The sequence below is a fragment of the Cervus canadensis genome, chromosome 17 (genome assembly GCF_019320065.1).
Source record: "Cervus canadensis isolate Bull #8, Minnesota chromosome 17, ASM1932006v1, whole genome shotgun sequence".
Lineage (NCBI taxonomy): Eukaryota > Metazoa > Chordata > Mammalia > Artiodactyla > Cervidae > Cervus > Cervus canadensis.
In genome coordinates this window covers 34,196,758-34,222,558 of record NC_057402.1, presented here as the reverse complement: position 1 = coordinate 34,222,558, position 25,801 = coordinate 34,196,758, and the positions used below count along the sequence as shown (strand labels likewise).

The 25,801-nt window shown below is 49.2% G+C and overlaps 2 protein-coding genes and 1 non-coding gene across 3 annotated transcripts; 1 reads left to right on the top strand and 2 right to left on the bottom strand.

Annotated features, from left to right (window-relative positions):
- Positions 1-2,010: 2,010 nt before the first annotated feature.
- On the bottom strand, positions 2,011-2,735 carry LOC122419633 (translationally-controlled tumor protein). The gene has a single exon (XM_043434361.1). The coding sequence runs from the start codon at positions 2,704-2,706 to the stop codon at positions 2,224-2,226; it is 483 nt and encodes a 160-aa protein (XP_043290296.1). The 5' UTR covers positions 2,707-2,735; the 3' UTR covers positions 2,011-2,223.
- A 9,315-nt stretch (positions 2,736-12,050) lies between these two features.
- On the top strand, positions 12,051-25,774 carry LOC122455135 (cholesterol side-chain cleavage enzyme, mitochondrial). Its single transcript, XM_043490046.1, has 9 exons — positions 12,051-12,439; positions 15,740-15,895; positions 17,598-17,797; positions 18,843-19,046; positions 19,938-20,095; positions 23,814-23,980; positions 24,265-24,343; positions 24,803-25,000; positions 25,371-25,774. Exons 1-9 carry the CDS (start codon positions 12,171-12,173, stop codon positions 25,500-25,502), a joined length of 1,563 nt encoding a protein of 520 aa, XP_043345981.1. The 5' UTR covers positions 12,051-12,170; the 3' UTR covers positions 25,503-25,774.
- On the bottom strand, positions 23,569-23,643 carry TRNAK-CUU. The gene has a single exon. It is a non-coding gene; the product is annotated as a tRNA-Lys (tRNA).
- Positions 25,775-25,801: the final 27 nt, after the last annotated feature.

Here is a 25,801-nt window from a genome sequence, read left to right as displayed (position 1 = left end):
GACAGCATCTCAAGTGACCCTGAGAGAACTTCTCTGAGGAGGTGAGGCGAGGAGCCAGGTTATATAGAAGTTTTGTAACAAAGGGCAAGTAGTCTGAACATCAAAATATTATAATTAAAGGAAACTAGATATCATAAGTTAATGAATTTAGCACTTTTCTATACATGGGAAGATGTTAGAGTCTACTTCTGCTTCATTGACTATGCTAAAGCCTTCAACTCTGTGGATCATAACAAACTTTGGAAAATTCTTAAAGAGATGGGAATATCAGGCCACCTTACCTGCCTCCTGAGAAACCTGTAAGCAGGTCAAGAAGCAACAGTTATAACTGTACCTGGAACAACGGACTGGTTCAAAATTGGGAAAGGAATACGTCAAGGCTGTATATAGTCACCCTGCTTATTTAACTTATATGCAGAGTACATCATGTGAAATGCCAGGCTGGATGAAACACAAGCTTGATTCCTGGAATCAAGATTGCTGGGAGAAATACCAATAATTTCATATATGCAAATGACATCACCCTTATGGCAGAAAGTGAAGAGAAACTAAAGAACCTCTTGATGAAGGTGACAGAGGAGAGTGAAAACCTGGCTTAAACTCAACATTCAAAAGATGAAGATCATGGCATCCAGTCCCATCACTTGATGGCAAATAGATGAGGAAATAATGGAAACAGTGAATAACTTTATTTTCTTGGGCTCCAAAATCACTGAAGAAGGTGACTGCAGCCATGAAAATAAAAGACACTTGCTCCTTGGAAGAAAAGCTATGACAAACCTAGACAGCATATTAAAACCAGAGACATTGCTGACAAAGGTCCATGTAGTCAAAGCTATGGTTTTTCCGGTAGTCATGTATGGATGTGAGGGTTGGACAATAAGAAGGCTGAGCACTGAAGAACTCATGCTTTTGAACTGTGATGTTGCAGAAGACTCTTGAGAGTCCCTTGGACTGCAAGGAAATCAAACAAGTCAATTCTAAAGGAAATCAACCCTGAATATTCATTGGAAAGACTGATGCTGAAGCTGCAATACTTTGGCTACCTGATGCGAAAAGTCAACTCTTTAGAACAGACCCTGATGCTGGGAAAGGTTGAAGGCAGGAGGAGAAGGGGATGACAGAGGATGAGATGGTTGGACTCAATGGACATGAGTTTGAGCAAGCTCTGGGAGATGGTAAAGGACAGGGAAGCCTGGCATGATGCAATCAAAGGGCTCGCAGAGAGTTGGACACAACTGAACAGCTAAACAACAATGACTACAAGAGTCTGGGCTCACTGAAATAATTTTTTTCATTTGTATCTCAGCTATCTGGGGCCAGTATCCTGTGTTTTTCCCATAAAAGAAGATGTTGGAGGTAGGGGCTTAAGGGCTTTGAAGGGGCATGGAGATGGAATAGCAAATATTTGATAAATAGATGTTTGCTGGCCCATGCAGAGACAATGGGATACAGAGGGGTCTCATCTCTGTCTCTAAGCCCATATTCTCTGCAGATATCCCTGGTGATTCCTGAAACAGGCCCTCTATATAAATTCTTCAGGCAGTTAGAGGTGTCAGGTGAGTGTATGCTCCTCAGTTCTTTGTCTCGTCACAACCAAAATTTGGAGTGACGGACATTAAAGCCCCCTCGGCAGGTCACAGCTCTCGGGTCTTGGACAGACCGTGTTATAGCTCTCAGGTCTTGAATGGACCGTGTTATAGCTCTTAAATAAATCAGTGTTACAGCTCTATTTTATTTAGATAATAGCAGGAAAATCCATCTTTGAGGCGTGAGGGCACGACGATCTAAAGACGCGAAGAGAAGAGCACCCCATCGGGCGGGAGAGAGAGAGAGAAGAGGGCTTTGGCTCCTCTTTTTATATGTTTCTCTGTCCCTTGGCCTGTCTTATGTAAATTGGGCCAGCCAGGAGTGTTTGTTTTACCTGAGGTTCTCACTCCAGTCCTCAGACCTTCCTTTGTTCTATTTTCGTGGACTTTCCCCTTCCAGGTCTTTTTTTTTTTTTTCCAATGAGTTTAAATGCGTTTTATTTTTAGACAACCTACATGACACGTTTTTCTCAAAAACAATGCCTCCGCTCCAAATAAATCAACGTTCAAAACAAATGAAGAGCTCGAGATGACATCAGTCCCATCTGTCTAAGTCCTGGTGTTGTGTGGATGAAAAGCAGTGGCCAGCCAGTTATGACGACAGGTGATTGATCCAAAGTAACTGCCAACTTTGTTAACATTTTTCCATCTCTAAACCATCCTTAAAGAAAATCATATATGGGGTTACACCATCCTCACGGTAGTCCAGCAGAGCAACCATGCCATCTGGATTCATGTTTTCACCAATAAAGAACTGATAGTTTTTGAAATTAGCAAGGATGTGCTTGATTTGTTCTGCAGCCCCTGTCATAAAAGGTTTTACTCTTTCTGGTCTCTGTTCTTCAAGTTTCCCTTTGATTGACTTCATGTAATCTTTGATGTACTTCTTGTAGGCTTCTTTTGTGAAGCTGGTTTCCTGCAAGTGATGGTTCATGACAATGTCGACACCAGTGATTACTGTGCTTTCGGTACCTTCGCCCTCGGGGCCTTCAGCGGAGGCATTTCCACCAATGAGCGAGTCATCGATGTTACCCTCTGTCCTACTGACCATCTTCCCCTCCACCTCCAGACACAGCCCGTCCGCGACCTCCCGGATCTTGTAGATGTCGGAGAACATCTCGTCATCTGCTCGGGGACACAGATCCACCCGTCACGAGGCGCCCGCGGCCCGAGCGGGCGCCATTTCCCGCGCCGCGCCGCCCCTCCCCGGGCGCCCCGGGCCCCGGCGCGCGCCCCCAAGCAGCGCCCCTCCTCAGACCCACGACAGCGGCGGCCCCCTTCCAGGTCTTTTAGTCACCACCATTCTGGACTCCTTTTCCCTATTCTAACTACCTAACATTCCCCCCTCAAGAGATGGGAGGCCCAATTCTTTGGGAATGGGGCGTTGAGGTCTCTCTGGCTACTTCCTGCTGAACTGGGATGGCGAGGGGCATTGGGCCTTCTCCTCTTGGTAGTCTCAAGCCTCAGAGTCCTTATAGTGGTGTCCGTCTAAGGGTGAGTGATATTTTCCGTGGTTGGCTGTAGTTTTATATCTTTGTTGAACTGGCGCTGCATGTTGCAGCTTGACCTGGGCAGAGACAAGACAGATTAGACAATTGACAGTACATGGAGCAATCATAAGTAGCATCAGTATGGTGTAACAAGGACTAGTAGGGGCATTAGCCAATTTCAAATTTACATCGCCAGGATGGTTCAAGTCTCTCTTTGTTCAGAGATCAGATTTTTCTCCTGTCTGTTTTGGAGTATCTCTGCCAAGCTGTGTTGGCTCTTTAGAGCAGTCTTGAGAAATCTTATCCCCAGAGACCAGGTTTTGGGGGTGTTCATTAGAATGACACTCATTTGTAACTCTGAATAGGTATCTGAGATCTCCCAGGGGCTCACGGGTGTATTGAGTGTCCTCTTCTGTTTTCTTCCACGGTTTGACTCGTGAGTAGTGAATCCAGGAGTCATGTCCTGGCACCTTGACCGCTGTGGGAGTAGAAAGTATTACAGGGTAGGGGCCTTTCCATGTGGGCTGGAGTTGAGCCTTTGGGGACCCATCTTTCCAGACTTTAATTAGGACTTGAGTCCCTGGAGCATATAGTGGTGACTCCTTAGAGTCTTTTGGGTCCTGGTTCATACCCCACAAGCGTATATCCTGTTGGAATTGCCCAATGGCCATCGTATAAGACTGGAGGGTCTGAACCTCTGGATCTAGGAAGAGGTCATTGACATAAACAAAAGGTCTCCCATATAGCATCTCATAAGGACTAAAACCAACCTGTTCCTTAGGGGCAATACGGGTACGGAGGAGAGCTATTGGTAAAACCTCCTTCCATCCCAGGGAGGTCTCTTGGGTTATCTTTTTTTATCTCTGATTTTAAGAATTGGTTGGCTCTTTCTACTTTTTCTGAAGACTGAGGCCTCCAGGCACAATGGAGATAATAAGTAATGCCCAATGCTTTAGAAACTCCTTGGATGATCTTAGAAGTAAATGATGTCCCATTGTCACTTTGTAATGACCTGGGCAGACCAAATCTTGGAATGATTTCATGGAGTAGTTTTTTACCACCTCCTCAGCCTTCTCAGTCCGGGTGGGAAAGCCTTCAATCCATCCTGTGAATGTATCTATCATGACTAATAGGTATTTATACCCTTGAGAAACTGGCATCTGGGTGAAGTCCATCTGCCAGTCCTCTCCTGGATAGGCCCCACGTCGTTGGACGGGCTGGGCCAGCTAGGGTCTTCGAGCTCCTTGGGGGTTGTCCCACTTGGGCAAGTGGGACAAGAGGAGACCACTTGTCTTATAGTTGTTTGGAAGCCTGTTCCTCTGAAAGACCTTTCTAGTAATCTTTGGAGGGCCTTTTCTCCTGAATGAGTGGTGGCATGTAAGGAGTTAACCAACTTCCACTGGAGGTTCCCAGGCAGAAAAAGGAGCCCCTCCTTTTGGAACCACCCCATATGATCTTCTTGAAACCCCTCACTCTTAGCTTTAAGAGTCTCACCTTCAGTATATGAAGGAGTTTCTGGCAAGTTAGTCTGTGTAACTAGGGTGGCAACCCCTATTAGGTCATTGGTCTGTAAGGCTGCTCTCTTAGCTGCCTGATCGGCTGCTTGGTTCCCTTGTGCCACTTCAGTGCTCCCTTTTTGGTGTCCTTTACAGTGGGAGGCTGAAACCTCAGTGGGCAGATGGACTGCCTCCAAGAGTCTAAGAATTTGATCACCATATTTGACTGGGGACTCTCAGGTGGTCAAGTGGCCCCTTTCTTTCCAAATAGCTGCATGTGCATGTAGCACCAGAAAGGCATACTTGGAGTCAGTGTAAATGGCTGTTCTTTTTCCTTTTCCCAGCTCTAAAGCTCGAGTCAGGGCTATGAGTTCAGCTAATTGGGCCAAAGTACCTGGTGGCAAAGGTTTAGCCTCTATGATTTCAAAATTGGAGACTACTGCATATCCGGCTCTTCTTTTTCCATCCAAGACAAAGCTGCTTCCGTCAGTGTACCAGATTTCCTCATTATTGGTCAGAGGATCTTCTGACAATCCCCCTGGGGGTTTTGTCCAGTGGCCCAAGGTTTCTAGACAGGAGTGAAAGGGGAGCGAGCCCTCGGGGGTAGGCAGGAGGGTGGCTAGGTTAAGAACCTCACAAGGGGATATAGTGAGGCCTGGATTTTCCATCAGTATTACTTGATATCTGAGGGCTCTCTGATCAGACATCCATAAATGGCCTCTCCCATTTAGGAGTTGTTTTACTTGGTGGCTGGTAAAAATAGTTAGTTTTCCCCCAAAGGAGAGTTTTAAAGCATCTTCTATTGCAATAGCCGCAAGATTTCAAATGCAGGGGGGCCAGCCTTGGGTGGTTGGATCAAGTCTCTTGGATAAGTAAGCCACAGGCTGGGACTCAGATCCCAACCTTTGAGTTAACACTCCCAAGGCTATTCCCTTTCTTTCATGGACATAAAGTTGGAATGCTTTTTTGGATCTGGCAACCTCAAGGCAGGTGCCTGAGTTAAGGCCTGTTTTAGTGTAGCCTCTGCCTTCTTTTGAGGAGTTCCCCACATCAGTGGGATTGAATCATCTCGTTCCTTTAAGCTTTTATATAAGGGCTGGGCACTTAGACCATAGTTGGGTATCCAGAGTCTACAATACCCAGTTAGCCCCAGGAAATCTTGCAATTGTTTTTGAGTCGTGGGGGAGGGCAACTGGAGGATTCCTTGTACCTGATCAGAGGACAGCCTCCTGGACCCATGTGTAATCTGAACTCCCAGGTAAGTGACCTTTGTCTCGACCATCTGTGCCTTAGCACGGGAGATCTTATATCCCCTTTCTGTCAAAAAGTTTAGAACCTGAATTGCATGTTGTTGGGCACTTTTCTCATCGGGAGAGCAGATTAGTAGTTCATCTACATATTGTAATATTTTCCCATTAGGTCCCAGGTCCAAATCTAGGAGATCCCGGCTAAGGGCCTGTCCAAACAAGTGGGGGCTGTCTTTGAACCCCTGAGGTAATATTGTCCAAGTCATCTGTTGGTGTTTTTCTCCTGGGGCCCCTCACTCAAAGGCAAAAAGATATTGGGATTCTTTAGCCAGTGGTATGCAAAAAAATGCATCTTTGAGATCCAAGACTGTAAACCACTTGGCACCGGGTGGGATTTCTCCCAAGATTACATAGGGATTGGGTACGGTGGGATGGAGGGGGACTACAGCTTCATTTATGATCCGGAGATCTTGAACCATTCGCCAGATTCCATCCTTTTTCTTTACTGAGAGGATTGGGGTGTTACATGGCGAACTGGTGGGGACCAATAGCCCACAAGCAAGGAATTTATTTATTAAAGGCTGTAGTCCCTCCCGAGCCTCTCTTTTGAGAGGCTCTTGTTTCCGGTTAGGAAACCGAGTGGGATCTCGGAGGACAGTGATGACCGGTTCAGCTTGGTGGGCTTGTCCAGGAATCCCCTGGTCCCACACCTGGGGGTTAATTTTTTCCTCCCATAGTCTTTGTTCTCTCTCTATTGGAGAAGGTGTAATGGATTCTTCAGTAGTAACCAGAAGCTGTAGGGCCCTAGGGGCTGAAAAGCTTCCCATCACAAGGGTGGTGCCCAGTTTAGTGAGTATGTTTCTTCTCATTAAGGGAGTAGGATACTCAGGGACTACCAGAAACTGGTGGGAGAATATCTGTCCACCCCAGCAACAAAGAAATGCTTGGGTGAATCTTTTAGTAGCTGCTTTTCCTGTAGCACCCAAAATGGTACAGGTTTGGGAGGAGAAGGCTCCGGAATAGGAGATCAAGACAGAGTAGGTAGCCCCTGTGTCAACCAAGAAATTCTCGGACCTACCTGCCACATCCAGTTGAACCCTTGGCTCCAGCCCCATGATGGTTATCTGTGACAGGTGGGCTGGCTGGAGCGGGCCGCTTCAGTCCTCTTGAACCATCGTGAGGGAAGGCTTGGCGCTTGACTTTGAGGCTCTTGGGTCCCCAGGGCAGAGTGCCGCCCAATGTTCCAGTTGATGGCATTTGTGGCAAGCTGTTCTAGGAGGCTTGTCACGGTTAGGACACTGTTTGGCCCAATGCCCCGCCTGTCTACAGATTGGGCATTTGCCTCGTGCCTTGTCATTCAAGGGCTCGGGGTGTGCCATAGGGCTTCCCTGGAGGGCGGCCAGCATCTGGACATGGCTTGTCTCTTTCCTTCTCTCCCTCTCCTGGGCCTTGGCCTCCTTCTCCTTTCTCTGTTATAAAAGGTATTGGTGGCTGTCTGGATCATCTCATCTAGAGAGGCAGCAGAGTTCTGCTGCTGTAGCTGTTGTAACTTAATTCTGATATCTGATGCACACTGGGACAGGAATTTGTCCTTTAAAATCATCTGTCCCTCGTAAGAGTCTAAGTCCAAATTGGTAAACTTTTGGAGGGCCTCTTTTAGCCTTTCCAGAAAGGCAATGGGGTTCTCATTGGACTCCTGAGTTATTGCTGAGACCCGAGCATAGCTGATTACTTTTTCCTGGGCTGCTTTCAGGCCTGCCTTTATACAGATTAGAAAATGATCTCTTTCTCAGATGTGCTCAGGGTCATTATAATTCCAGTTAGGATCGGAGGAGGGGACAGCAGTTTCCCCTACTGGGTATCTATCACTTGACATGTGAAGCCCTGTTGCATACCTCCAGGCTTCCTTTAAGACCCTAGTATGTTCAGGGTCAGATAAAGTTTGACTAAATATGACCATGATGTCCTTCCACATCAAGTCAAAGGCCAAAGTAATATGTTGGAATGTATCTATATATTTGCCTGGGTCATCTGTATAGCTTTCTAGGTCTTGTTTGATCTGTCTTAGTTCTAAGAGGGAGAAGGGTTTATGGACTCGAGTTGGTCCGAATTTTCCTCCAGTTTCAACTAAGGGACATACTTGAGCTGGCTTTTGTGGAGGGGATGCTCCTGGATACGGGGACATGCTTGGATACAAGGAAGAAGTACCAGGCAACTCGGGAGCTGTGGGAGGTGAGCCTTCACAGGGGGCTTCCTTCTCTTGGTTGCCTGTGCCTAACACCATTTGCCTAGTGGGCTCACTTTTAGGGCATACAGCGATCCCATACTTAAGACAGAGTTCCTTCAAATCTCTCAGTCTGAAGAAAATTTGGACATAGGGTATCTCTGTCCATTTCCCTTGTCTTTTGCAGAATAATTCTAATTGCAGGATGGTATTGTAATTTAAAGTCCCATCCTCAGGCCAGTGTTCCTTGTCCCCGGTGGATACCGTGGTCACACAGTGGCACAAAAGAATTTTAAATGACTCCTCCTCAGAGTTAGAGGATCGAACAGCTTCCAGTTATCAAGGATGCATCTCAAGGGCGTCTGCCGGGAAGTGGATTGGTTATTTCCCATCTGAAAAACAGTCATGACAGGGAGGAAAAGGAAAAGAAAAACCTAATAGGCTTTTTGAAGCTTATCCTACCCAGTACTGTCGCAAAGTGAGAGCCAGGCGTCCCTGGGTCAGGGTGCAGATCCCCAGGCAGGCTGAGGTGTGACAGCCTCCTAGAGATCGAATCCCTGGGCAGGTCGAGGCGTGACGGCCTCCCGAGAATTGGGTCCCTGGGCAGGTCGAGGCGTGACGACTCCTGGGACCCTTGGGACTAGCAGATCCCTGAGCAGGTTGAGGCGTGACAACCTTTTGAGGACCAGATCCCTAGGCAGGTCAAGGCGTGATGACCTCCTGGGACCCCCGGGCTGGAGTTTGGGCGTCCCCAAGGTCTCCAGCGTGACCAGTACTGGGTAGAATTAAGGGGTTGTAACTCATTGCTAGTTTGTCCACCGTGGATGGGAATAGATACCATGATGTAAGCTCATCCTACCTAGTACTGTCACAACCTGAGAGCCAGTGTCCCCGGGTCAGGGTGCAGATCCCCAGGCAGGCTGAGACGTGACAGCCTCCTAGAGATCGAATCCCCGGGCAGGTCGAGGTGTGACGGCCTCCCGAGAATTGGGTCCCTGGGCAGGTCGAGGCGTGACGACCTCCTGGGACCCCTGGGCTGGAGTTTGGGCATCCTCAAGGTCTCCAGCGTGACCAGTGCAAGGTAGGATTAAGGGGTTGGATATTATACAGTACTTCCCTCCCAAGACCAGCTATTTTCTGGTTATCCCTCTAGAAGGTTGTAGAGGCAACAGTGTGGGCCTGGATGGGGCTGAGGAAAGGAGCATGAAACAGGAGGGAAAGGGGAGCAGAGCACAACCTTTGAAAGAATGACATAGAACAAGGGCATAACGTATACCGACTAAAATCGATTGGGTCCAACATGACAAGTCAAATTCAAGTTAACCTTAACCCCCAATCTATAAGCCAAAAGACACACCCAGAAGTGGCAGAATAGCTCCAAGGCACTGCCAAAAGACAGAGGAGTAGGTGGTTCCCCAATGGCTGGGATGATCCTCCCGCTCAGTAGCATATGAATTCACCCTGCTTGCAAAACCTAGCCAGGCCACATTCCATTGCCCTTACCCTGTAGAATGGGCGCTTTTTTTCTGAATCCTAGCAAATCCACCTCCCACTTATCACTTTGTCTCTCACTGAATTTTTGCAAGACCTCAGAGCCTGAGCCAGGCATCCTGGGTTTTGGTCGGGCTCGAGCCCCGGGAGAAAGAGCTGAAGGACAGGAGGAAAAAGAAGTGGGAAAAACATGCCAAGGAATCCCCTTCATAGCCTGCTGGAAAATTTGCTAGATATCTGACCAGTGCTCACAGTTTCCATTGGCCTGATTCTTAGCATAGAGAAGAGAAGGGATAGAAGAACCCCCACCGGCTTGGGTAACAGCTACTGGGGCCCAGCAGATAGTGCCTTGAGGACATACTGAAAGAGTAGCCTCTCCAGAGTCCCTCAGTTGTACCCACTGCCGCCCGCCTGTTTGCGGGGTGGTTTGAGGAAACAAGAAATGAGAGATTGTAAAGGAGTTAAGATTTTGTTAGACATATGTCCCTCCAGCCATAGAAGCGAGGACCTCCTACCTTAACCGGAGGTCTTCTGGAATCTGAGGCTGAGCCACGTGGGCTTTCTGCTGAGTTCATTTTCCGCTGCCCCGATTTCCAGCACGACAGGCCTTCCCTTGCGCTGGGTTTTCTTCGCGTTCCGCTTTTACCGCAGGAGCTTCACCGAGTTGGGCTCCTGCTGCGCTTGGCCTCTTCCGCATGGAGGTTGTTTCAGCCAGGTTAAACCCGAGTCACGGCACCATAGATGTCAGGCGAGTGTATGCTCCTCGGTTCTTTGTCTCGTCACAACAAAAATTTGGAGTGACGGACATTAAAGCCCTCCTCGGCGGGTCACAGCCCTCGGGTCTTGGACAGATCGTGTTATAGCTCTCAGGTCTCGAATGGACCGTGTTATAGCTCTTAAATAAATCAGTTTTACAGCTCAGTGTTACAGCTTTATTTTATTTAGATAATAGCAGGAAAATCCATCTTCGAGGCGTGAGGGCACATTGATCTAAAGACGCGAAGAGAAGAGCACCCCATTGCGCGGGAGAGAGAGAGAGAAGAGGGCTTTGGCTCCTCTTTTTATATGTTTCTCTGTCCCTTGTCCTGTCCTATGTAAATTGGGCCAGCCAGGAATGTTGTTTGTTTTACCTGAGGTTCTCACTCCAGTCCTCGGACCTTCCTTTGTTCTTTTTTCGTGGGCTTTCCCCTTCCAGATCTTTTAGTCACCGCCATTCTGGACTCCTTTTCCCTATTCTAACTACCTAACAGAGGGAAGGCCAATTTTTTCCCAAGTCTTATGGGCTTTGATTGTTTTCATTTTTAAATAATCTGCATTCTAAAGAGATATTTTGGGGTGGCAGATTTTGGTCCCCTACAGGACTTTGGCTTAGGAAACTGCTCTCAGCCAGCTCCGACGATCTGTTCCAAAGAAGTAAGGGAAAAGCTAGGGTTTATATCAATCTTTTATTTTTTTTTTGCTTTGAGGAGGGGGATGAACATGTAGTCAAACATAAAAAGATTACTGCTAATCCCAAACAACAGACATCTCAAGTGAATGATTTTAGTGTTTTTCTATATATGTTGCTGTTTAGTCACCAAGACCTGTCCGACTTTTTTGCGACCCCATAGACTGTAGCCCACTCGGCTCCTCTGTCCATGGGATTTTCTAGGCAAGAATACTGGAGTGGGTTGCCATTTCCTTCTCCCTGGACTCTTCCTAACCCAAGGACTGAACCCTTGTCTCCTGCATTGCAGGTGGATTTTTTACTGACTGAGCCAAGAGGGAAACTATGTGTGCAAGAATCTGGGGTCATGGAAATTTTCCTTTAGATATACAGCTTATCTAGGGACCAGTACAATGCAAATGCTTCCTGTTTTTCTTCAACCTGAAGTATCCTCAGGGTGCACTGAGGGGGTCCCCTCAGGTGGGTGACCATAGTGGCTGACGCTTGATGTTTGTAGAACTGTTTCAGGACGGGGGACACCTTCCAGGGCCCAAAACTGGGCTCCTGTCTAACACTCAGAAATGAATTGTCCCAGGAGACACATGTGCTGACAAAGCAAGAGGTTTTATTGGGAAGGACACCCAGGTGAAGAGCAGGAGGGTAAGGGAACCCAGGAGAACTGCTCTGCCAGTGGCTCGCAGTCTTGGGTTTTATGGTGATGGGATTAGTTTCTGGGTGGTCTTTGGCCAATCATTCTAATTCATTGTCTTTCCTGGTGGCGCAAGCATCGCTCAGCCAAGATGGATGCTAGCAAGAGGGATTCTGGGAAGTGGACGGATAGGCAGTGTCTCCTCTCCACCTTTCCCGAACTCTTCTGGCTGGTGGTGGCTTATTAGTTCCATATTCCTTATCAGGATCTCCTGTCATAAAACAACTCATGCAAATGGTTATTATGGTGCCTGGCCAGGGTGGGCGGTTTCAATCAGGGGCTTCCCCTAACAGAACTGGAATGATTGGCTACATTCTTTCCTTTCCAGTACCCAGTCTGGGAGGAGCTATGTGGGCTGGAGTCAGCCGGAGGAGGCTGACCTCCCTGTCAGCTTCTCACTTAGCCTTGAGCTGGTGATTATAAGCTGGGCCCCAGGGCCCCAGGGCCAGAGTCACTTGCTGCAGTAGGAGCAGGGACAGCGGCGGCTGTGGGCGCAGCATGCTGGCCAGGGGGCTTCCCCTCCGCTCAGTCCTGGTCAAAGGCTGCCCACCCATCCTGAGCACGGGGAGGGAGAGCTGGGGGCAGCACAGGGTGGGCACTGGAGAGGGAGCTGGCATCTCCACTAAGACCCCTCGCCCCTACAGTGAGATCCCCTCCCCGGGTGACAATGGCTGGCTTAACCTGTACCATTTCTGGAGGGAGAAGGGCTCACAGAGAATCCACTTTCGCCACATCGAGAACTTCCAGAAGTATGGCCCCATTTACAGGTAAGCCTGGCAGAGGATGGGGGCTGGCGGGATAGGGAAGCCTGTGGTGGCCCCCTCCCCGAAAGGTCTGCCCTCCCCTTCCAGGCTCTGGTTCCCCTCTGACTTTATTTCTTCCCGCCTGGGGGTGGCAGGAGTAGAGTTAATGCTTCCCAGACAGTGGGTTCACTTCCCAGCCCTGAGGCATCAACAGTCCCCGGGCTCTACACCTTTGAAACTTTGGGGCGGTGGGGAGGCCAAGAGAATAAGCCTCGGTACCTCTATTATCTGCAGGACACTTTGCAATGTGTGGTTGTCATCCCCATTATCAGAGGAGAAGGAAGTTCAGAGAGGTTAGGACTCTAGCCCCATCACTCAGCTAGAAGCCCGTCCTGCTGGGGTGCTGGCCTTGGCACCCCTTGGCCTGTGGGGCTCTGAGTGGCTGATTGGTCCCTTCCGCTAGGCCTGGCTGCGGCCCCTCTTCCCCAAACATCTGCCTTGCATCCAGACAGGAGGGAGGGCCTTTGGTCTTTTGGCCTCGGTGTACCCCACCTTCTTGCCCTGGGGTGGGGGTGAGGTCTGGAGGCTGCCCTTGGGAGGGAGGCCTCACTTGTTCTTAGCAGTTTCTAAGGTAGGTGGGCTTCAAGAGACATTTGGGTTCCTTTCTGACAGCATAAGTGAGGGGGATTAGAGGTGGCAAAGGTGATGGCTGAGGGCAGGGAGGGGATACCAGGAAGGATAATGCTTTACTTTTACTTTATTTCTTTTTGGTGGGGGAGGGGGGGTATGCACCACATGGCCTGTGGGATCTTATTTCTCTGCCCAGGGATCGAACCTATGTCCCCTGCAGTGGGAGCACTGAGCTGTAACCACTGGACTGACAGGGAATTTCCCCTTTTAAAGTTATAGGTGCTTTTTTAGAACTGGTTGGAGACAGGGCAGCCCCTTAGCCCCAGGCTGAATGTTAGGTTTGGAAGAAGTTTGCTCCTGAGTCTCTCTTCTTAGTCTTTCTGTCTCTTTCTCTCCCTTCTAAGCCTCTCTCCCCAGTCTCACTTCATGGATCTTTCATTATTCCCTGCATCCTCCCCTCCTCCTCCTTCCTATTCCTAGCCCCTTGTAGGAACCCTTCATTTTATAAAGCCCCTATTTTCTGAGTCACTTTCATCTGAGTCTTGCAACCTGTCCTTAAATTTGGCATTATTCCCAATTCACAGATGGGAAAACTGAGACCCAGAGAGAAGGGTCTTGCCAAGGTCACACAGTTCATCAGGACAAAGCCAGGGCTGGAACCCTGATTGTTTGGCTTCCAGTTCAGGGTGTCAGTCTTCCCAGGGGGGCGCTAGTGGTAAAGAATCCACCGGCCAATGCCTTCAAGAGATGCAGGTTTGATCCCTGGGTTAGGAAAATCCCTTGGAGGAGGACATGGCAACCCACTCCAGTATTCTTGCCTGGAAATCCCATGGACAGAGGAGCCTGGCAGGCTAGAGTCCATGGGGTCGAAAAGAGTCGGACATGAGTGAGCATGCACATTATTATATTATTCAGGGTGTCAGTATTCTAACTATAGCCTTGAAATAACAAACTTCTAAATGAACATGAGGAATTTACAAGTTTCATGGACTTTTCCTTAATACAAGGTTATTCCTGTTCTTTATTCAATAGTTTAGAAAAATTGATATCAAATACAATCTCAGTTTTGATAATATTTATGTACCGTTCAGAATGTGAATGTATTTATATGCTATTTTGTGTTGTCCTATAACAATGTACCAAGGACTTCTTTTCTCTTTTCTCTCTTTAATATAATTTTAAAAGGCAGCATAGTAGCCCATAGTATGGATAAGGCATATTTTTTTTAAGCTAGCTTTTTAAAGTGGATATTTAGACCACTCTAGGTTTTTTTTTTTTTTTTTTAACTATTAGACATCCTTATCCATTTTTTTTCCTATGAACATTTTCATCCATCAGGCATCACTGATGTCAGATAGCTGCCTTGGGCTAGATTCCCAGAGGCAGAATTGATAATAACAATAGCAGTTCAAGGACTTTGCTTAGCTGTTTTTAATGGAGCCAGTGGTTTGAGGATGTGTGGCAGCTGGAAAAACACTGAGGGGATTTTCTGGGAGGCCATGGTCGGCCAAGGAGACTTGGGGAAGATAGGCCTGGGCTCTGTGGGTTAGTGGCTAAAGCCATGCTCTCTCCCTCTCCCCATCCTCTCCTCCCCTCCCCCTCCCTCTCCATTCTCAAGGGAGAGGGAGGAAGAGAGGGGAAGGAGGGTAGAGAGAGGGAGAGAATGAGAATTTGGCTTATACTTGTATGCTTTTATATTTTACCTTGAAGTGTATCTTGAATTAACTTTCTTATGCAAAAGGCAGATACAAGTGAGAAGCAGGATTTTCTGTTGTTTCATGACAGTTGTACTTTAATACTATGCAAAGTGCCTTAAGGTATATTTATACCTGGGGTTTGATGTTTTACCTCAGTTTTATTTTAATAGTGACAGAGTACTTGGTTGGGCATCAAATTCCTGGGGGAGGGTGACCAGTCCCAGAACTTCAATCGTAGAGCTTAGAAGGGACTGCCTGGCCTGGTGTGTGACCTGCCTAGCAAGCTACACAGAGTCACTCTAGTCCAGGGTTACTCCCAGCTGCCATGAAAGTGCCATGTTTCTGAGCTCTGCATAGGTGAGAGGGTGGAGGGTGCTAGACACACAGGAAGAATGAACATTGGAGGACCTGATGATCCAGGGGAGGCCCTGGGTAGGGGTGGGCTTGGTCCTGAGGATGTGTAGGAGCCACTGTGATGATAAGATGAGCACGAAGCTGTTACTTAGAGAGACTGTCTTCCCAGGTGGCACAGTGGTAAAGAATCCGCCTGCCAGTGCAGGAGACGTGAGAGATGAGGGTTCAATCCCCGGGTCAGGAAGATCGCTTGGAGGAGGGCATGGCAACCCACTCCAGTATTCTTCCCTGGAGAATTCCATGGACAGAGGAGCCTGGTGGGTTACAGTCCATAAGGTCACAAAGAATCAGATACGACTGAGCACAGACACACACAATAGGAGTCACACCCATAGATTTCATATCATCTTATCCTTCAGCAATCCTGTCAGGCGGGTACTATATTTATCTCCAGTGAAGAAACCGAGACTAAGATCATACAGTGTGGAAACCATGGGCCAGGATCCACTCCCAGGCCTGTCTGCTCTGTGCTGTCAGCCACAAAGTGGTTACAGAGGAGCTGAGCCCTGTGCCCTGATTGCTCAGGGTCTGCAGGACTCTCCTCAGATCTTTACCTCACAGCACCCCTCTTCTGCCCCTCCAGGGAGAAGCTCGGCAATTTGGAGTCAGTTTATATCATTCACCCTGAAGACGTGGCCCGTCTCTTTAAGTTTGAGGGGTCCTACCCAGAGAGATATGACGTCCCACCCTGGCTGGCCTATCACCACTATTATCAGAAACCCATCGGAGTCCTGTTTAAGTGAGTCCTGGGCCCTCTCCCAGGGGCTGGAGGGAGATGCTGGGTGGCTGGGGCAAGGGCAGAGGCTGGGGGTGAGAAGCTGGGGCTGTGCTTGCCCTGCCCTTTCTGTTAACAGCTGGGCCCCTAGACAAACCCCTGTCATCTTCCTGCCTCCATCAAACAGATGATGGGGAGGGTGAACTGCCCTGCCAACCTTCAGGAACATGGTCAGGAAGAAGATCTTACTGAGTAATTAAAGACCTTGAAAAGTTCTCATTCATTGGTTCATCCAGTAAGACCCATTTTATTGAGTGCCTCCTCTGTGCCAGTCCTGGTGCTAGACTCTGAGTGACAAGCAGGGCAGGGCCCTGCCCCTAGGAGAGTGCCTTATAGTCTAAAGGAGCAGTAAGAAGCATGAATAAATCAGTGTATCTAAATGCAACAGATACCATTTTCCACCACATTGCTCATCAAAAAATGAGAATGTGACCATAACAAGTGTTGATGAGGATATGGAGCAACTAGAGTGCTCCTAGCTTGCTAGTGGGACTGAAAGCCGATGCCACCACTTGGGAAAATGGTTGAACGTTACTTCCTGCAGTTGAATGTTTATAATGCAGCCATTATAAACCCATGCTTATAATGCAGTCATTCTGCTCTCAGGAGTATACTCCAAAGAATACCCCCACCCCACCCACTGAGACGGATATGTACTAAAATGTTTGCAATGCAGTTGTTCATGATAGCAAAAACCGGGAAACCACCTAAATGCCCAACAGGAGCATGAAGAGAGACAGTGGCAGACCCCCGTCAACAAGAACAGCCTTAGCATCTCACAACACAGATGATACTTAGTGATATAAATTGAGTGAAAAAAGCAAATCATGACAGCTTTCATAAGAAGTTGAAAACAAGCATGCATTTTTAAAAAGCACATTTTAGAAATATATGTCGATCAGCTAAAACTATTTACAAAAGCAAACAAGAGATTCAGGTTAGGAGGCAGGGAGGCAGGATGTGGGAGGACCGGGTAGGCATCTGAAAGTTATCATCAAGTTTCTAGTATTCATGTTGGATTGTGAGTTTATAATAACATTCTTGTAAACAAACAAACAAAAAAGCCCCCAAATAAAAAAGAGGGCTTTGCACGGATCTGTTTCCAAGAATGGGCTGTAAGTTGAGACTAGGAATGGGTATTAACCAATTTTGGGCACCTGAGATTCCCCACCAATTAAAGTAATGGGACGTGTTGGGGGTGCAGAGGTTGGTCAGTTGTGTCCGTGAAGGGGCCAGAAAAGGTGATGTAGAGGGACCCTTGAATGGTAGGAGGTGAGACTGGCCAGGAGGAAGCGGAAGTGGTGGGGAGGGCAGGCCTGTAGCAGAGGCCAAGACTAAAGGGCTTGACAGTTACTTAAAGGCTCTAAGCATAGGATTGCCATCTTGTTTAAAGCAGCAGCAGCAGCAGCAGAGGGAGGAGAGCACGGTTGGGGGTTTGAACTTCAGCCTTTTATTTTTCTGTCACACAAGCCTCCCCGTTCCCTCCCCTCTGTCCCACCCAGGCCAGGCAGAAGCTGGGAGGAGGGGAGGGCAGGGAGGGCTGTGGATGTGAGCGCTGGACTTTGAGCTGTGGCTCAGCCTCCTGGGAAAGCCTAGTCAGCGCCCTCTGTGTTTGCCAGGCCTGGGGTTTGTGACCATGAGGGCCCGAGGGCCCATGTTTTCTCAGGAAGTCAGGAACCTGGAAGAAAGACCGGGTGGTCCTGAACACGGAGGTGATGGCTCCAGAGGCAATAAAGAACTTCATCCCCCTGCTGAATCCAGTGTCTCAGGACTTCGTCAGCCTCCTGCACAAGCGCATCAAGCAGCAGGGCTCCGGAAAGTTTGTAGGGGACATCAAGGAAGACCTGTTTCACTTTGCCTTTGAGTGTAAGGAACTTGAACCTACCTGGCCACAGTCCTGGGGATTGGAGAACCCAGCATCTCACCTTGAGACTCAGCATAGACTCTGAAGAAGTGTCAGGATTTGTTTCTGGGAGGAGCCACTGAACACATTCTCTGTCATCAGCTAGCCGGGGGAGAGCTGCACGCTCTCATCTGATTCATGATATGGGGGCAAGAATTTCTAAAATGTGGGTCCCTATTGCCCCTTTCTTCCAAAAGCCAGGGTTTGACTTGGCCTTTCATTCAGCAAATCTCTCTCTTGGGACAGAGACCTTCCCTTCGAAGTCTGGGAGGGGAGGGGAGGGGAGGGGAGGGGAGGGGAGGGTTGGGTGGGTAACTGAAACAGGGTACTGGAGGATGTCTAGGAATTTTCCAGGTGGAATAAAGAAGTTGGACATTGTAGGCAGAGGGAACAGCACATGCAAAGGCCCTGTGGCTTGATGGGGATCATGTGGTCACTGCAGGAGATTTGGAGTGCCCAGGGTTTGGCATAAAATTCCTGACCCAGGAGGCGGGAAACCCTTGGGGGTTGTTGTGACTTCTTATGACCAGCCAGAGTGGGCCCTGGATGGCCAGTTACCGGGGATTGATGTCCCCCCAGGCACCCATCTGACCTGTTCCAGGAAGTATTTAGCCACTCTGGTCAATTATAGATGAGAAGTCTCTCTTCCCAGGAGGAAAGCTGAGAGGCTGCTGTGGGTGCTGGTGGAAGGGGGACAGCGCAGTTTCCTCCCAGCCTGAGCCTTTTTTCAGCTGTGCTGGAGGCTCTGCCTCCCACTCGAGGGATCCCTTTTTAGGGTCTGTCCCATGACCCTCTGAAGGGCCTGACTGGCTGCCACAAAGGCAGTTTTCCTTACTCCTGTGATTTCAGCCCTTTGGGACTCAGCTTAGTTACTTTACTGAAGGAGGCTGAAGTTGGATGCAAGGGCTCCCATGTGTTGGTGGGGGGGGGGGGGCGATGGTTTCCTGGGAGCTGAGGCTCTCAGATGGTCAGGTTGGATGAGATTCTTCAACTTTGCCTCTACCACAGCCATCACCAATGTCATGTTTGGGGAGCGCCTGGGGATGCTGGAGGAGACAGTGAACCCTGAGGCCCAGAAGTTCATTGATGCCGTCTACCAGATGTTCCACACCAGCGTCCCTCTGCTCAACCTCCCTCCAGAACTGTACCGTCTGTTCAGAACCAAGACTTGGAGGGACCATGTAGCTGCATGGGACACAATTTTCCATAAAGGTGAGGGCTGTACCCTGGGCAGTCATAGAAGGGAGCCAGGAGAGCCCTATCTGCCTCTGGAGATGGGAAATCCAGGCCTGGGTTGGAGGGCTGAGGGTTGGGGGAGTGGGGAGAAAGACACAGAGGTGGAGAGAAAGTCAGTTGGAAGCCTCAGACCTTGACCTGCCGCTTTGTCCCAAGTTATGATTGCGGTATAGAAAACTGATAGATTGCCATCAGGAAGGCCCAGGAACCCCTGAATATGGTAGGCAAAAAGCTGGCTCCTGGGGATGATCAGATTTTTCTGGAGAAAGAGGATTAACGAGGTCTGTCATATTCTTCCAAGGAGCCAGGATTCCCAACATGGGTTAAAGACCAGCATTTCAGACACGGCTGTGCTTGGTGACAGAGCAGGGCTTTGGTGACAGGGATTCGTAAAGGGTGAAGAAGGCTGACTGGGATGTGGTGATGATGCCAGGTCTGGAGTTAAATCCTGCCTCTGCCCTTGACACCCTTGTGACCTTGTGCAAGTTATTATCTTAGATGGACTTCTGTTTCCTTATCTGTAAAATGGGGATGATAGCACTTACCCTAAATAATTAATAATTAAAAAAAAAACCACCCAGGTATGAGGAACTTTATAGAGCATGCTCCTCAGAGAAACAGCAGCCAAGAAAGTGCAGGGCTCCAGAATCCTCAAGCCCTTGTGCTCCTTCTCGCCACTCTGCAGAGAGCCTCACTGCTATTTCTTTTTCTTTTTTTTTGGCCACCTGGAAACATGTGGGATCTTATTTCCCTGACCAGGGATTGAATCTGTGCCCATCCCCCTGCAGTAGAAGCATGGATTTTTAACCCCTGGACAGCCAGGGAAATTCCTGGCCTCACTCTGTTTTCTTTCTTCCTGCCCCACAGCTGAAAGATACACTGAGATCTTCTACCAGGACCTGAGACGGAAAACAGAGTTTAGGAATTACCCAGGCATCCTCTACCGCCTCCTGATAAGTGAGAAGATGCTCTTGGAGGATGTCAAGGCCAATATTACGGAGATGCTGGCAGGGGGCGTGGACACGGTGAGGACACAGTGAGGTGGCCGTAGGGGTACCTCCTGTCCCTTCCTGTGCCCCTTTCCCCACAGTCTTCCTCACTGTCTGAAACCCCTGTCCATGAGGGCTGCATCTCCCCTTCCTGACCCTACTTCCTAGATGCTAATCTTCTAGGAGGGCGAGGTCAAGTCAGTCATCCACTGAGCATGCCTCGAGGCTGATCCACCATTTTTTCTTTGCCAGTAAAGAGGGGGTGACTAGGTACAGGTGGGTGACACAGCTTGCTCGGTATCAGGAAGGCAGCGGGATCTCAGAGAAGCTGGGAGCCAACTGGTGGAATTTGCCCTTGGCTCGCCCTCCAGATCTTTTTGTTGCCTTCCAAGCCCCCTCTTCCAGACCTCAGTCCCCCTTGATGCCCCCAATGTCTGAAGGCATCATGCATGGTGTCTCCCAGAGGTCCACAGGCAGAATAATATCCAAGAAACTTCTTTTTTAGTATTTATTTTATTGTATTAACTTGGCTGTGTCAGGACTTAGTTGTGGCCTGTAGGATCTAGTTCCCTGTCTCAGGATTGAACCCGGACCCTCTGCACTGAGAACGTGGAGTCTTAACGATTAGACCTTCATGGAAGTCCCAGAAGCTTCTGTTCTTGAATGTCAAAATTTCTCAGTCCTGTATGCCTTTCCTTTTTCTAAACCTTAAACTTCCTCAAGCGAATGTGATGGTGAGGATTAATTCATTAGTGTTTCTTGATTGCTAGTTATGAGTTAGGCCCCAGGACTATAAAGATGAATACAGCAGACCTCAAATATCCTAAATGGCTCAGATAGGAAGCATGTATAAGTTTGTGAGAGGTGCCATGACAAAGTAGTACTGACTGGGTGACTTAAACCACAGAAATGTAGGGTCTCATAGTTCTGGATCAAGGTATCAGCAAGGCTGCTTTCTTCTGAAGCCCCTCTGCCTGGCTTGTTGATGGCTGTCTTCTTCCTACATCTTCACATAATTTTCCTTACTTCTTTCTTTTCCAAAAAAAATTATTTATTTGGTTGAGCCAGGCCTTAGTAGCAGCATGCAGGATCTTTAGTTGCAGCATTTGAACTCTGATTCCACGCTGTCAATGTAGGGGGCCTGGCTTCAATCCTTGGTTGGGAAACAAGATCCCACATACCTCAACTAAGAGTTCCTGTGCCGCAACTAACACTCCCGTTTCTTCTTACATGGACACCAGTCCTATTCAATTAAGGCCCTCCCCCCCATATGACCACATTTTACCTTGTTTAGTAGCTAAGTTGTGTTCGCTTCTTTTGCAACCCCATTGACTGCAGCCTGCCAGGCTCCTCTGTCTGTGGGATTTCTCAGGCAAGAATACTGGAGTGGGTTGCCATTTCCTCCTCCAGCGGATCTTCCTGACTCAGGGATCTAACTGTGTCTCCTGCATTGGCAGGCGGATTCTATACTGCTGAGCTATCAGGGAAGCTCTCGTTTTACATTAATTACCTTTTTAAAGGCCCTATCTCCAAATACAGTCACACTGTGAGGTGCTGGGGGTTATGACTTCAACATATGAATTTGGGAGGGACACAGTTCAGCCCAGGACAAGGAGGCAGCATAGGCCCAGACGACCACATCTTCATCTTATAGGGCTGGATGACAAGGTACTGGGTACTGACAATGCTAAGAAGAGGGGAGAGACCAACATGGCCTTGCAGGACAGGGAGAGCCTCCACAGAGTAAAGTCAACTTGTCTTCCCTCTTGTGCCAGGAGGAAAGAGAGGAAAGCATTTCAGGACTGGGGAGAAGCAGGTGTCAAAGCCCCTGGGTGAATACCTTCATTTCCTAGGTATTCTATTTATATTGTGCTCTAATCTCTAATGCAGGAGCTTCCATTCCTGGGCTGCAGATGGAGACTGTGAGCATACTTTAAACATAGTTCATTGTCAGTCATGTGAAAGGGATTCCCCTCTAAAAGCTCACCTGCACTAGAGCAGCTGTTACTCTTGGGTAACATTTATTAAGCAAGCACTATATAGCAAGCAGGATCCTAAGCTTTTCACATGAACTCTTAACTCATTTAGTATTCACAAACAATACTTTGCGGTATGTTACTGCTCCCCTTTGTTGAGATGAGGAAACTGGGGCATAGAGAGGTTAAGGAACTTCATTAAGGTCACACAACCAGTAATTCGGGTGAAAGTGAAAAGTGAAAGTGTTAGTCGCTCAGTAGTGTCTGACTCTTTTCCACCCATGGACTATAGCTCACCAGACTCCTCTGTCCACGGACTTTTCCAGGCAATAATACTGGAGTGGGTAGCCATTCCCCTCTCCAGGGGTCGAACATTGCAGGCAGATTCTTTTACCATCTGAGCCACCAGGGAAGCCCTAACTTAGTTGAATACAGCCAGTAGTCTCTCTCATCCTGCAAAAGCCATGCTGGTCTCTCCTCTTTTCTCAGTGCTGTCAGTACCTGATGCCTCGTCATCCAGCCCTCTTACTTACTAAACAAGTATCTCCTGAGTACCCACGCTGTGTCAGGCTTGGAAGGAGTGAGACAATTACTTGCATTTGATCTGAGCCTTGAGGGAGGGGTACACACCTGCTTCCTAGGCTGGGGAAGGGGACTGTAGGAAAAGGGAACAGCATGAGGAAGATTTCTGGGCTTCAGAGCTGCATGTAGCTCAGGGTGGCTGGACCATGTTGGAGGGAGGTGGCAGTGGGCTGGGAGCAACCGGCAGGTGTTGGAGGGGGTCCATGGGTCTGGTCACAGCCTCTGGACTTGATCTGGGGACTCCAGGGACCCAGGCAATAATTTCAAGCTGGGAAGCGACTGGATGGCTTTTTTTTTCACAATTGCTTCCACTGGGAGGAAGACGAAGCATATCTAAAACTCTTGGACCAAAATATGATCCTTGGCAAGTTAACATGCCAACACCATGTGTCTAACCCTAGGACATATTCCAGTTCCATTACTGAGGAATCTAAACTGTGGGGCCTGAGAAGGATCACTCATACCTCCAGTGAAAGCCCTGAGATTAGCTGGTCAGTCTCGATATAGACCACATGCTAATTGCAACTCTGATGTAAAACAGGTCTGGTTGTTCTGGTTTCAGCATTCTTGAGCCTCACTTTATGCTATAATACTATAGGCAGATGCTACATTTAGGTGGAAGTTCTACTGGGGAGAGGGCTGCTCATTTACAGGCATTTCAAGAGGAATGGCAGTCATCAGGAGTACAACCATTACAGAAGTAGGATTTGGCCTCTTAAGGCCTCTGGAGTCCTTTGGAAGAAGGCATTAGTTATGTGGATGACCCTCTACTGGCTGGGAAGATGGGATGGCTCTGGTGATGTGAGTGGGGAGGGCAGGGATAAGTGCTGCCCCAAACATTCCTGCTTGGACTACAAGAAAAGCTTCTTGGACATTTGCCTTAAAAAATAATAATTTAAAAATTTACTTATTTGGCTGCACCAGGTCTTCGTTGCAGCATGCAGGATCTAGTTCCCTGACCAGGGGTTGAACCTGGACCACCCCTGCATTAAGAATGCAGAGTCTTAGCCACTGGACTACCAGGGAAGTCCTGACATTTGCCTTCTGAATTGTGTTTTGCTTTATGTGGATAGTGGTTTCTGGATCCCTGGACGAGCGTGAGGGGAAGTGTTCGGCAATGAAAATTTAGCATGTGTCTAGATGCACCGTGAGTAATCAGCCCTCTGGGTTTTCTGCATCCCCACATTCTCCACCAGACATCCATGACGTTACAATGGCACTTGTACGAGATGGCACGCAGCCTGAAAGTGCAGGAGATGCTGCGGGAAGAGGTTCTGAATGCCCGACGCCAGGCAGAGGGAGACATAAGCAAGATGCTGCAAATGGTCCCACTCCTCAAAGCTAGCATTAAGGAGACGCTGAGGCAAGCCCACTCCCACCTATGCCTGCCCCGCCCACCCCACCCCCTCAAATCCCTGGGCAGGGACAGGGTGCTGCCTGGGCACAGGGTTACAAGGATGGGCTGGTGGAGAAGATGGGTAGCAGGAAGTGAGGAGTCTGGGGAAGACAGCTGGGAATGGGGAAGAGGGGTCCTGCCTCTAGACCACCCCCACCAGGGTGCTGCAGCTGGAACTGAGCTGCCGTGCTGGGGGCCAGGCCTTTGTCCAGGCCTTGGGGCATCAGCCTCTGAATGCTTTTCACTGGCAGACTCCACCCCATCTCCGTGACCCTGCAGAGATACCCTGAAAATGACTTGGTTCTTCAAGATTACCTGATTCCTGCCAAGGTAGGTATGGCAAGAAGGCTGCCGGTTCTGTTAGTCAGACAGGGGAGGCCGGGGGCAGACTGCAATTGCATAAGATAGTGGTGAGGGCGGCTTCTGTCCTGCCTTTCTTCCTGGGGCTGGCTGGTGGGGTCCTTGGCAGCAGTGGTCCAAGGGTGAATGAAGGGCAGAGGGGATGGTCACAGTGGACGGTGGTGTTTGGGATGTTGCTGGACTCCTAGGTTAGGAGGGAGATTCCACGGGCTGCCTTGGTTTCTGAGGGTCCTCTGGGACTGAGGAAAGGGGCAGGACAATCCCTTGGGCCATCCCCAGCCTAGTGTTTTGGTGTGCCCATTGGATGGGTGAGGCTCATGGAGAGGTGGGGCCTTATTCAAGATCACAGTGGGTATTATGCTGAGCTGGTATTGTTCCGGGCTGTGAGGAGGTAAGGACTACTCAGACCTCGGCTCACCTTGTCCTTAGACACTGGTGCAAGTGGCCATCTATGCCATGGGCCGAGACCCTGCCTTCTTCTCCAATCCGGACAAGTTTGACCCAACCAGGTGGCTGGGTAAAGACAAGGACCTCATCCACTTCCGGAACCTGGGCTTCGGCTGGGGAGTGCGACAGTGTGTGGGCCGGCGGATCGCCGAGCTGGAGATGACCCTCTTCCTCATCCACGTGAGTCTGCCCTGGGGACATCTGTCTCCTGGGACTTGGTCTCCCCTCCCCCACAACCTCTTGCGGTCTCCTTTTGGGGCAAATCCACTCACCATCCACGGGTGCTCCCTGGCCATAAGTTCCCACAGAACTTATGATGGGAGGGGGTGGGGGTGGAAAAGTTTTCATAGAAACCAAAGTGAAAGCCTGAACCAGGGGGACAGAGTGCTAGTGGTATTTTCAGGCTCTGCACAGGGCTCAGTAGGAGCTGGAAGTAGACCCCCTTGGAGCATCTCACATCACACGCAACTGCTCCCAGGGGAATGAGCCTGGGCTGGGGGAGACAGACCCGCCCTGCCTCTCCCCTAAGCCCACTACCTCTCTTTCTCAGATTCTGGAGAACTTCAAGGTTGAAATGCAGCATATCAGTGATGTGAACACCATATTCAACCTCATCCTGACGCCGGACAAGCCCATCTTCCTTGTCTTCCGGCCCTTCAACCAGGACCCGCCCCAGGTGTGACCGGAGAGGACGGGCACTGCCCTTTCCACCAATCCAGCTCGCCGGGGTGTGGGAGGACGGCCAGAGCGGGTGGGGCCATGGCTTTTTATTTATGCATGCCTCTATTGCTCGCTCAGTCCACACCCCTTGCACCTTTCTGGCCAGCTCTGACCAGATGGAGCTGGCACTCGGGGGCCAGCTGCTTCAGCTCAGCTGAGGCACCCCTGTCTCACCCTACCTCTTCCCCCTCTTCACCCACCCCATGAAGGCAATAAATGGGTGAACACTGCAAAGTGCATTCATTTTCCATCTGACCCCCT

What these genes read in the sequence shown, in the direction of transcription:
- LOC122419633 (XM_043434361.1), bottom strand. Translation starts at nt 2,706, where the DNA reads ATGTTCTCCGACATCTACAAGATCCGGGAGGTCGCGGACGGGCTGTGT.
- LOC122455135 (XM_043490046.1), top strand. Translation starts at nt 12,171, where the DNA reads ATGCTGGCCAGGGGGCTTCCCCTCCGCTCAGTCCTGGTCAAAGGCTGC. An exon ending in AAGTATGGCCCCATTTACAG is followed by an intron (nt 12,440 to 15,739) that starts GTAAGCCTGGCA and finishes CTGCCCCTCCAG; the next exon opens with GGAGAAGCTCGGCAATTTGG. An exon ending in GGACACAATTTTCCATAAAG is followed by an intron (nt 19,047 to 19,937) that starts GTGAGGGCTGTA and finishes CCTGCCCCACAG; the next exon opens with CTGAAAGATACACTGAGATC.